The sequence below is a fragment of the Trichomycterus rosablanca genome, chromosome 11, assembly GCF_030014385.1.
Source record: "Trichomycterus rosablanca isolate fTriRos1 chromosome 11, fTriRos1.hap1, whole genome shotgun sequence".
NCBI classification, from domain to species: Eukaryota; Metazoa; Chordata; class Actinopteri; order Siluriformes; family Trichomycteridae; genus Trichomycterus; species Trichomycterus rosablanca.
In genome coordinates this window covers 1,744,675-1,757,675 of record NC_085998.1, presented here as the reverse complement: position 1 = coordinate 1,757,675, position 13,001 = coordinate 1,744,675, and the positions used below count along the sequence as shown (strand labels likewise).

General features: G+C 40.4%; 2 protein-coding genes across 2 annotated transcripts in view; both read left to right on the top strand.

Moving 5' to 3' along the window:
• afg2b (AFG2 AAA ATPase homolog B) overlaps positions 1-2,786 on the top strand; it is an 11,386-nt gene extending 8,600 nt beyond the window's left edge. Inside the window, exons 6-9 of the mRNA XM_063004682.1 lie at positions 1,096-1,317; positions 1,418-1,552; positions 2,261-2,386; positions 2,478-2,786. Of these exons, the coding sequence (XP_062860752.1) occupies positions 1,096-1,317; positions 1,418-1,552; positions 2,261-2,386; positions 2,478-2,627 (633 nt within the window). The 3' untranslated portion in view covers positions 2,628-2,786. The remainder of the gene's footprint in view (positions 1-1,095; positions 1,318-1,417; positions 1,553-2,260; positions 2,387-2,477) is intronic.
• A 3,280-nt stretch (positions 2,787-6,066) lies between these two features.
• On the top strand, positions 6,067-9,058 carry c11h15orf48 (chromosome 11 C15orf48 homolog). Its single transcript, XM_063004451.1, has 5 exons — positions 6,067-6,144; positions 7,297-7,349; positions 8,325-8,413; positions 8,500-8,560; positions 8,646-9,058. Exons 2-5 carry the CDS (start codon positions 7,308-7,310, stop codon positions 8,712-8,714), a joined length of 261 nt encoding a protein of 86 aa, XP_062860521.1. The 5' UTR covers positions 6,067-6,144; positions 7,297-7,307; the 3' UTR covers positions 8,715-9,058.
• Positions 9,059-13,001: the final 3,943 nt, after the last annotated feature.

Here is a 13,001-nt window from a genome sequence, read left to right as displayed (position 1 = left end):
ACACACACTTATACACACTATACACACACACTATACACACACTATACACACACTGTACACACTATACACACACACACACTATACACACACACACACACACTATATACACACACACACACACTATACACACACTACACACACTATACACACACTATACACACACTATACACACACTATACATGCACATACACTTTACACACACACTTATACACACTATACACACACACTATACACACACTATACACACACTATACAAACACACTATACATGCACTATACATGCACATACACTTTACACACACACTTATACACACTATACACACACACACTATACACACACTATACACACACTATACACACACTACACACACTATACACACACTATATACACACACTATACATGCACATACACTTTACACACACACTTATACACACTATACACACACACACTATACACACACTATACACACACTATACACACACTATATACACACACTATACATGCACATACACTTTACACACACACTTATACACACACTATACACACACTATACACACACTATACACACACTATATACACACACTATACATGCACATACACTTTACACACACACTATACACACACTATACACACACTATACACACACTATACACACACTATATACACACACTATACATGCACATACACTTTACACACACACTTATACACACTATACACACACACTATACACACACTATACACACACTATATGTGTGTGGGAATTTGTGCTCGTTCAGTCAAATACAGTATTTGTACGGCTGGGCGCTGATGTTCCTCAGTCTGTGTTCCGGTTCATCCCAGAGCTGTTGAGTGGGGCTGAGCTCAGGTCTCTGTGTAGGACACTGGAGCTTCTTTGTGCACAAGAACAGGAAAGGACCTTCCCTAAACTGTTGCTGCAAACTTGGAAGCATGTCATTTCCTTTATATGATTGATTTATTACACCTGTTGTGGCTGAAACACATGAATTCAGTAAATAGAATGGGCGTCCCAATACTTTTGAGCATATATCTTCATGATGAATCCTCTCTCTCTCTCTCTCTCTCTCTCTCTCTCAGTTGTTCCGTCAGGCCCGGGCGTGTTCCCCCTCCATCGTGTTTCTGGATGAGATTGACAGTATGGTGGGTTGCCGTGGTGATGGAGGTGGCGGCGGTGTTCAGGCTCAGGTTCTGTCGGTGTTGCTGAACGAGTTGGACGGCGTGGGCCTCAAGACCACCGAGAGACGAGGGTCTGAAAAAACGACCTCACAAAGAGGAGGAGGAGGAGAGAAGCAGCGACAGGTAACTTACAGCATCACCAACACCAACAACGTACAGTGTTCAGAACACAACACCTAGTAGTGTTCAACACCGTGTGTGTGTGTGTGTGTGTGTGTTGCAGATGGAGCTACAGGAAGTGTGTAATCAGGATGTGATGATTGTTGCGGCCACTAACAGACCGGACATGTTGGACAGCGCCCTGCTCCGCCCGGGACGGTTCGACCACATCATATACGTCTCTCCACCTGATCTACAGGTAAACATTAACCCCGCCCACCACCCCTCCACCTGATCTACAGGTAAACATTAACCCCGCCCACCACCCCTCCACCTGATCTACAGGTAAACATTAACCCCGCCCACCACCCCTCCACCTGATCTACAGGTAAACATTAACCACGCCCACCATCCCTCCACCTGACCTACAGGTAAACATTAACCCCGCCCACCACCCCTCCACCTGATCTACAGGTAAACATTAACCACGCCCACCATCCCTCCACCTGATCTACAGGTAAACATTAACCACGCCCACCATCCCTCCACCTGATCTACAGGTAAACATTAACCCCGCCCACCATCCCTCCACCTGACCTACAGGTAAACATTAACTCCGCCCACCATCTCTCCACCTGACCTACAGGTAAACATTAACCCCGCCCACAATCCCTCCACCTGACCTACAGGTAAACATTAACCCCGCCCACAATCCCTCCACCTGATCTACAGGTAAACATTAACTCCGCCCACCATCCCTCCACCTGACCTACAGGTAAACACTAACCCCGCCCACCATCCCTCCACCCACATTGTGTGTGAGTATATATATTCTGTGTGTGTGTGTGTATACATTGTGTGTGAGTATATATATACTGTGTGTGTGTGTGTGTGTGTGTATATACATTGTGTGTGAGTATATATATACTGTGTGTGTGTGTGTGTGTGTGTGTGTGTTTGTGTTTAGGCTCGACTGGCCGTCCTGCAGCTCCTCACAGATAAAATGCCTCTGGACTCTGACGTGTGTTTGGAGGATCTGGCAACCCAGACCCACCTGTTTTCTGGAGCTGATCTGGAGAGTCTCTGTAAAGAGGTAATAACCTGCTCATAACTCATCATACAGAGTGAGGGGTGTGATGTAATAGTGATGTCATCATCCCGTGTGCGTGTGTGTGTGTGTGCAGGCGGCTCTGTTAGCTCTACATGAGGAGGGGATGAGTGTATCGGCGGTGCAGCACAAGCACTTCCTGAGGGTCCTGCAGACCTTCCAACCCTCCCTCACCCCCCAGCAGCTCCGCCAGTACCAGCATCTCTTCAGCTCCGAACCCCGCTAACACCGCCGGGCTAACACAGGCTAGTTAGCACACTGCAGCCGGTCCAGCGCAAGCACAGAGTTCCTCCATTTGTGGATAAGTGCTCTCACTGTGGTTCACTGGAGTCCCAGAGGCTTAGCAATGGAATCTGTGTAGAACATTACAGATGTTAGGACATACAGGTCCTTCTCAAAAAATTTGCATATTGTGATAAAGTTCATTATTTTCCATAATGTAAGGATAAAAATTAAACTTTCATATATTTTAGATTCATTGCACACCAACTGAAATATTTCAGGTCTTTTATTGTTTTAATACTGATGATTTTGGCATACAGCTCATGAAAACCCAAAATTCCTATCTCAAAAAATTAGCATATCATGAAAAGGTTCTCTAAACGAGCTATTAACCTAATCATCTGAATCAACGAATTAACTCTAAACACCTGCAAAAGATTCCTGAGGCTTTTAAAAACTCCCAGCCTGGTTCATTACTCAAAACTGCAATCATGGGTAAGACTGCCGACCTGACTGCTGTCCAGAAGGCCATCATTGACACCCTCAAGCAAGAGGGTAAGACACAGAAAGAAATTTCTGAACGAATAGGCTGTTCCCAGAGTGCTGTATCAAGGCACCTCAGTGGGAAGTCTGTGGGAAGGAAAAAGTGTGGCAGAAAACGCTGCACAACGAGAAGAGGTGACCGGACCCTGAGGAAGATTGTGGAGAAGGGCCGATTCCAGACCTTGGGGGACCTGCGGAAGCAGTGGACTGAGTCTGGAGTAGAAACATCCAGAGCCACCGTGCACAGGCGTGTGCAGGAAATGGGCTACAGGTGCCGCATTCCCCAGGTCAAGCCACTTTTGAACCAGAAACAGCAGCAGAAGCGCCTGACCTGGGCTACAGAGAAGCAGCACTGGACTGTTGCTCAGTGGTCCAAAGTACTGTTTTCGGAAATCAAGGTGCCAGAGTCTGGAGGAAGACTGGGGAGAAGGAAATGCCAAAATGCCTGAAGTCCAGTGTCAAGTACCCAGAGTCAGTGATGGTCTGGGGTGCCATGTCAGCTGCTGGTGTTGGTCCACTGTGTTTTATCAAGGGCAGGGTCAATGCAGCTAGCTATCAGGAGATTTTGGAGCACTTCATGCTTCCATCTGCTGAAAAGCTTTATGGAGATGAAGATTTCATTTTTCAGCACGACCTGGCACCTGCTCACAGTGCCAAAACCACTGTTGAATGGTTTACTGACCATGGTATTACTGTGCTCAATTGGCCTGCCAACTCTCCTGACCTGAACCCCATAGAGAATCTGTGGGATATTGTGAAGAGAAAGTTGAGAGACACAAGACCCAACACTCTGGATGAGCTTAAGGCCGCTATCGAAGCATCCTGGGCCTCCATAACACCTCAGCAGTGCCACAGGCTGATTGCCTCCATGCCACGCCGCATTGAAGCAGTCATTTCTGCAAAAGGATTCCCGACCAAGTATTGAGTGCATAACTGAACATAATTATTTGAAGGTTGACTTTTTTTGTGTTAAAAACACTTTTCTTTTATTGGTCGGATGAAATATGCTAATTTTTTGAGATAGGAATTTTGGGTTTTCATGAGCTGTATGCCAAAATCATCAGTATTAAAACAATAAAAGACCTGAAATATTTCAGTTGGTGTGCAATGAATCTAAAATATATGAAAGTTTAATTTTTATCCTTACATTATGGAAAATAATGAACTTTATCACAATATGCTAATTTTTTGAGAAGGACCTGTATGTTTCTATTTAAGTGATGTTTAGATTCAGCAGGTCTGGCAGTGATGGGCGTGGCACGTCAAATTAAAGGGCGCCGTTAGCTTCAGTAAATAAAATAATAATTTAATAAAAGTATTTTGTGTGGATTTGGGTCTTTGTTTGATATTTAAAGTGTAACATGAAAGTAAAACAAGTAAAAATAAAAGTATAAATAAAAATGAAAGAAGTATAAATATAAAAACAGTAAAAATAAAAGTATAAATCAAAGAAGTTTAAATAAAAATAAATAAATAAAAATAAAACAAGTAGAAATAAAAGTAGAAATCAAAATAAATAAAAATGTAAAGAGATATAAATAGAAAAAGTATAAATAGAAATAAAAATAAAACAAGTGGAAATATAAAAAGTATAAATAGACATTAAACAAATAAAAATAAAAGAAGTATAAATAAAAGTATCAGTGAAGAATAAATAGAAATAAAAGAATATAAATAAATGAAGTATAGTAAAAGAAGTATAAATAAAAGTATAAGTGAAGAATAAATATTAATAAAAATAAGTATAAATAAATGAAGTATCAATAAAAAAAATAAAAAGTGTAAAGGGGTATAAACAGAAAAAGTATAAATATAAATAAAAATAAAAGTGAAAATATAAAAAGTATAAATAGACATTAAACAAATAAAAAAAGTATAAATCAAAGAAGTATAAATAAAAAAGAAGTATAAATAAAAAAGAAGTATAAATAAAAGTATAAATAGAAATAAAAAATAAAAGAAGTATAAATAAAAGTATCAGTGAAGAATAAATAGAAATAAAAATAAGTATAAATAAAGAAGTATAAATAGAAATAAAAATAAATGAAGTATAAATAAAAGGCAGTTGGCATTCGAACGCCAAGGTATATAGCACCCTGCTCTTGGACTCTGGAGCAGTAAACAATATATTGCTCTCTGGCGGATGAGTCTGGGTTTGGTAGGATGGAGCTTTGTTCCAGCTGTGAAGCGTGGTGGAGGAGGCGTGTGGGCATTCTGAATGGTTTGGGCTTGGCGTTCCAGTTTCCTGTTGGGGTTAAGGGCCTCGCTCAGGGGCCCGACAGTGGTGTGTCTTGTTGTGAACCAACAAGCTTTCGACTCCTAGTCCGTTATCTTCACTGCTGATCTACCACTATGGTCAGAAGTATGTGGACACCCCGTAATTACTGAACTCAGGTGTTCCAGCCTCAGTCCATGCTTGAGCTGTGGGTCAAACCTGTTTCTCCACACAGATGCTCCTGCTGAACCTCATGGGCACAAATTCCCACAGACACACTCCTACATGTCGTGAAGCCTTTACAGATTAGAACAGGCTGTGATGCACCAGTTCTCTCGTGGGTTCCTTTGCTTTCACCATTGGGTCCAGTCCGTCCCACAACTGCTGGATGGGGTTCTTCTCATCTCATGTACTTCTGAGGGGGTCTGGATGTGAAGAACGTTGACCTACTAGACCGGCAAAATGGTTCTGTGGCCCTGGAGGAACCAGTGAGGAACCTGTGAGGAACCAGTGAGGAACCTCTCACTGTTCAGTGCAGATCAGAAGTGAGGTGAGATGATGCACCAGCAGGAGGCACCACACACCACCAGGATGAGTTTGGTGAAGGTACTTCCTGATATACGGTGTGTGTGTGTGAGTGCGCGTGTGTGTGTGTGTGTGTGTACGTGCCACCATCCTCGTTTAATCTCTGGTAAAAGTCAGCGTGACTCAGGATGCTGCTACACACCTCGATCATTCTCTCAGTGCTGCTGCTCATCATCAGGTGAGTGATTCCAATTCATCTCATCTCATCTAGTCCTGTTTTAATTAATCTAGTCTAATTTAATCTAGTTCTGTCTTTTTTAACCTATTTCTGTTTAATTTAATTCAGTCTAAATTAACCTAGTCCTGTTTAATTTCATTCATTTAGTTTAATGTAGTCCAGTCTAATATAACCTAATTCAGTCTAGTCTACTCAGACTAATTTAACCTAGTCCAGTCTAACCTAGTCCAGACTTATTTAACCCAGTCCAGTCTAATCTAGTCCAGTCTAAACTAGTCCAGACTAATTTAACCTAGTCCAGTCTAATATAACCTAATTTTTTCCAGTCTACTCAGACTAATTTATCCTAGTTCAGACGAATGTAACCTAGTCCAGTCTACTGTAACGTAGTTCAGACGAATGTAACCTAGTCCAGTCTACTGTAACGTAGTTCAGACGAATGTAACCTAGTCCAGTCTACTGTAACGTAGTTCAGACAAATGTAACCTAGTCCTGTCTACTGTAACGTAGTTCAGACGAATGTAACCTAGTCCAGTCTACTGTAACGTAGTTCAGACGAATGTAACCTAGTCCAGTCTACTGTAACGTAGTTCAGACAAATGTAACCTAGTCCTGTCTACTGTAACGTAGTTCAGACGAATGTAACCTAGTCCTGTCTACTGTAACGTAGTTCAGACGAATGTAACCTAGTCCAGACGAATGTAACCTAGTCCAGACGAATGTAACCTAGTCCAGTCTACTGTAACGTAGTTCAGACAAATGTAACCTAGTCCAGTCTACTGTAACGTAGTTCAGACGAATGTAACCTAGTCCAGACTAATGTAACCTAGTCCAGACTAATGTAACCTAGTCCAGACGAATGTAACCTAGTCCAGACGAATGTAACCTAGTCCAGTCTACTGTAACGTAGTTCAGACAAATGTAACCTAGTCCAGTCTACTGTAACGTAGTCCAGACTAATGTAACCTAGTCCAGACTAATGTAACCTAGTCCAGACTAATGTAACCTAGTCCAGACGAAGGTAACCGAGTCCAGACGAATGTAACCTAGTCCAGACTAATGTAACCTAGTCCAGACTAATGTAACCTAGTCCAGACTAACCCTCTGATCTGAGAGCTGTCAGTAACAGATGATCTCTGCTCGGGTGTGCAGGTGACGTGAAGATGGTTGGTGGGTTTATGCAGTTGCTTCGTAAGAAGAAGGAGGCGAGTCTGATCCAACACACACACACACACACACACACACACACACTATATGATTAAAAGTATTGGGACGCCCCCTCTAATGACTGAATTCATGTGTTTATATAAAAATTATATGATGGAGAATAGTGCTGTCATCTTCTGACTGAACGGGCACAAATTCCCACACACAGACGCACTTGTGGCTGTTATTTAGCTGAATAGATCACACACAGGGTCACTCGCCCGACAAGCTCACGATCAGGCGTCCAAATACTTTTGACTGTACAGAGTAAAAATATCAAACAGGAAGCACATTTAGTTTCACTTCACTTGGATCCTTTTAGCTTCAGCAAATCACAGACAACACTCAACAGTAAAATATAATAAATATAAAATGTATTATTTATATTTATTTTAATTTTGGTATTTTAAATTTTAATTCTTATTAATTTAATTTATTTAAATTTTTATATTTATTATTTTAATCCTTATTATTTAAATGGATTTTTTATTTAGATTTTTTTACATTTTAATTCTTATTAATTTTATTTTATTTTAATTTAGATTTTTAAAATTGTAATTCTTATTAATTTACTGTATTTAAATTTTGATATTTATTATTTTAATTTTTATTATTGAAATGGATTTTAATTTGGTTTCTTTTTATTTTAATTCTATTTGAATTCATTTAAATTCTTATATTTATTATTTAATTATTATTATTAAAATGGATTTTAATTTTAATGTTTATTTTCTAATTCTTATTTAATTTTATTAAAATTTTAATATGTATTATTTTAGTTTTTATAATATAAACTTACTTAATTTTGATATTTTTTATTCTTATTATTTAAATTTATTTTGGGTTTTTTTGTTTATTATTTTAATTGTAATTATTTGAATTCTTGTTAAATTTGCATTATTATTTCATGGTGGTGGTGAACACGTGCTTCCTCCATCACATCTGACCCCACGTTCCGCTCTGTCTCTCTTTAGTTGATTCCTCTGATCGGGATCATGGGGTTCGCCGCGGCCGGAGCGACGTCAGCGTGCATCTACTTCCTGTTTACTAAAACGGACGTGATGTAGGACGTGTTTATGTTTCTCTCCTCGTTCCTCTCACGGTTCCTGCAGACGGAAACTTAAGAACCTTTTTCTTTCTCCTCCACAGTCTGAACAAGAGCGAGAACCCTGAACCCTGGGAGAGACTCGACCCGTCCAAACCTCAAAAAGTACAAACCCTTACCTGGTTACCATGTGTGTGAGCGACGCCCCCTGGTGGACGGGTTCTTACCTCCTGATTTTATCTCTTTACAGTTGATGACGATTAATCAGCAGTGGAAGCCGGTGGAGGAGCTGGAGATAGTGAAGAAGCTGATGAAGTGACTCCACACCTTCATCCATCTATCACTTGTACTTTGGTCTGTCATTGTGTTCCTTCGTGTTTCTCTGGGTTCCTCAGGGTTCCTCAGGGTTCCTCAGGGTTCCTCAGAGTTCCTCAGGGTTCCTCAGAGTTCCTCAGGGTTCCTCAGAGTTCCTCAGGGTTCCTCTGGGTTCCTCTGAGTTCCTCTGGGTTCCTCTGAGTTCCTCAGGGTTCCTCTGGGTTCCTCTGGGTTCCTCTGGGTTCCTCTGAGTTCCTTATCTGCAGTACCACTGGATGTGTAATTATGTGCATTTATATATTTATATTTTTGTTTGTATATCAGTGGATGAATAAACAGATGACGTGACGTGCAATTTTATTTCATTATTCTAAACACACCTCGTGACCAAAAGTATTTGGACGCCTGACCGTAAGCTTGCTGGACATCCGAATACAAAAGTAAACTGTATTTAGCTCATGGTCAGCTTCCTCATATGTGCACTACACGGCCAAAAGTATTTGGACGCCTGATCGTGAGCTTGCTGGACGTTCTATTACAAAAACAAACAGCTGCTCTTCTGAGAAGCTTCTCATAGGGTGTCCCAATACTTTTGGCCATATAAAACAAGTCAGGTGATGTAAACATTCCATCCAACATGCAGTTAAACTGTCCAATTTAAATAAACGTAAACATTTATGTCTGAAACATCATAACCTACACAACATGGATTATCTTTAGACTAATCCTAAACATAAATCATAATCTACACATGACCTGGGTTAACCTTCATCAGACTGATCCTAATTCTAATCCTAAATCATAATCTACACATGACCTGGGTTAACCTTCATCAGACTAATCCTAATTCTAATCCTAAATCATAATCTACACATGACCTGGGTTAACCTTCATCAGACTGATCCTAATTCTAATCCTAAATCATAATCTACTCACGACCTGGATTATTTTACATCAGACTAATTCTAATCCTAAATCATAATCTACACATGACCTGGATTATATTCCATCAGACTGAACTGTCTTGTACTTTGTGTTCTATGTTGCACCTTGGACCTGGAGGAACGTTGTTTAGTTTCAATATGTTCTTGTATAGAGCTGAAATGACAATAAAGCATCTCTTGACTCTTGATAAGAAATTATAAGAGTTTATAATCATTTATAAGAGTTTATAATCATTTATAAGAGTTTATAAGAGTTTATAAGTATTTATGAGCGTCTGTACCAGTAAATGCAGAGTCACTGCTGACTGGTTTCACTGGTGCTGCAGGTCTAAATATTTCATAATAAATGATGAATATTTTCCACCTCAAACCTTCATCCTCAATAACAACAACGTTTCCTCATTCCACCCACCAGTGTGTGTGTGTGTGTGTGTGTGTGTGTACGTGACTGCTGTCCCAGTGCATTATGGGAACTCCCGATCTGACTGTAATTGAACCACTCTGCTGTTGACTAAGTGTTTACATTAATAATCAGGAGAATTAAACACAGAGACGCTCAAACATCATCAGAATCAGACTGATCCTAATCCTAAACCTAATCCTAAATCAGAATCTACACACAGTCTGGATTATTTTACACTGGACTAATCCTAATCCTAAACCTTAATCATAATCTACACACAACCTGGATTATTTTACACTGGACTAATCCTAGTCCTAAACCTTAATCATAATCTACACACAGTCTGGATTATCTTCCATCAGACTGATCCTAATCCTAAATCACAATCTAAATCTAAACCTAAATCATAATCTACACACAACCTGCATTATTTTACACTGGACGAATACTAATCCTTAATCTATATACAACCTGGATTATTTTACACTGGACTAATCCTAAACCTTAATCTATACACAACCTGGATTATTTTACACTGGACTAATCCTGATCTTAAACCTTAATCATAATCTACACACAGTCTGGATTATCTTCCATCAGACTAATCATAAACCTTAACAACCTGGATTATTTTACACTGGACTAATCCTGATCCTAATCCTAAACCTAATCATACTTTTTACACAACCTGGATTATCTTACACCGAACTGATCCTAATCCAAACCTAAATCATAATATTAATCTTAATCTAAACCTTAGCAAAATTAACCTGAACCTTAATCTATGGATGAGGATGCTGTGAGTATCTGAGTCCTGTTTGACCGGAGATGGACGCTGGCGGGGGTTGTAGGGTGTGTATGGGGAGGGTGTGGTTGTAGGGTGTGTATGGGGAGGGTGTGTATGGGGAGGGTGTGGTTGTAGGGTGTGTATGGGGAGGGTGTGGTTGTAGGGTGTGTATGGGGAGGGTGTGTATGGGGAGGGTGTGGTTGTAGGGTGTTTATGGGGAGGGTGTGGTTGTCCCTCCTCTATCTCTTGGTGTTAGTGATCAGATGTGATGTGTGGATGAGACCTGATCAGTACAGGAGTCATGTGATCACTGTCACCTGATCAACCTGATGGATTCTGAGCAGTGAACCGAGCGCTGATACACACTCTAATCAACACGGTGTGTGTGTGTGTGTGTGTGTACATGTGTGTGTGTGTGTGTGTGTGTGTGTGTGTGTGTGTACGTGACTGAAACACTTCCTATCGGTGTCATGTGATGAGGAAGAGGCGTCATCAACCAACCGCTGAAACTCTCGCTTTGTAACAGCGCACGTACACGCCAAAACAAGCCGTGTGTGTGTGAGAGAGAGAGTGTGTGTGTGTGTGTGTGTGTGCTTTATTGCTCTGTAAACACTGAAACATTCAGGAGCAACAACAGCTCGACTCTGAGAGAACACCAGCTCAGAGAACGTGTCAAAATCATCTGCTGTTAGTTCTAACATTCACCGACATAACCTAAACCCTAGTCCTAATCCAAACCTTATCTAAACCAGAATCTAAACCTTAGCAACGAATAAACAATTATAGCATGTGAGGCGTGACGCTAACTAATTACAGTTAGCTTTTATTACTTTATTAGACAGACAAAGAGATAAACAGATGAACTGATTGAGCTAAATCGTTAGCTAGCTTAATTCTTCCTGTTAATAACAGACAACTGATGGAACTGGATTAGCACATGGTGCAGCTCTCTCACACACACACACACACACACACACACACACACACACACACACACACACACACACAGAGTGTAAATAAAGCGAACACACCCTTTAGAAAAACATGCACTGTCATCATTAACACGCTAAAAAAGCTCATTAGCCACGTGTTTATGTTTAGAACACAGATGAACATCTAGTGCTACGTTAGCATCACGTTCAGTTAGCATCAACACAATTCTGTAGCTTCACTTTCAACACACAGCAATAAAATTCAGCTGTTTAAAAATAAATCAATAATTTAACTTAGACTCGCACGGAATATACAGAGAAGATTATTGATACATAGCATCACAGGATTTAGATATAAAGATATATCAATGAATTATAGATCAGCCAGATTAAGATTTTAAAGTATGTGATAAATGGGAGGTTTTTTTTAATATATAGAAATGTAGCAGCAGGAATATTAAATAGGTATATGGTATAGATACATAAATGTACATATATATATATATATATATATATATATACAGAGGCGATTTAACCTGCCTGTGGGCTCAGGGGCTACGGCTGGTTGTGGGCCCCCACGTATAGTTTTCATAAAATCAGTACACAACGCAAGACAACAGCAAGAGTTCAGTGGCGTAACTAGGAGCTCATGGGCCCCAGTGCAAAAAATAATTTTGGGCCCCCCTATCTATATATATATATTTATATGTCTAGTAACGTTAAGCAGGTTACACAGATTCCCAAAACCCCTTGCTGTGCACTCACTGTGTATTGTGATTACATGTATTCTGATATTTCATGGTCTTTTAGTTATTTTTATATTTTACTTAACGAAAATATTGTCGTGTTTTTACTTCCGCTATCGCGGCACTTTACCGCTAGCATTAGCCACTTGCTACTGTAGAGGGTCGGCTCACCTAGCCGCTGTCCGGTGGGGATGCTACGGGTCTGTTGCTGTGCGGTGGTGGAGGTGTGGGAGTAAAAGCACACGACAGGGTCGAGTCACTTTAACTGTTTAGTCAGGACTTCACTGAGCGTTACAGCACTTTATACCGCCGAGCTCCAGAACCCGAACTTTAATGTTGGGGACATAAGGCGAGTCTCATATACAAAACTAACTGCAGAACGTCCGAACGCACATGTATAAACCTGGTGCTGCATTCTGATTGGCTGAGCTGAATGTCACTCACATACTAGCTCTAACGTTCACGTTGCTTAGCTGAAA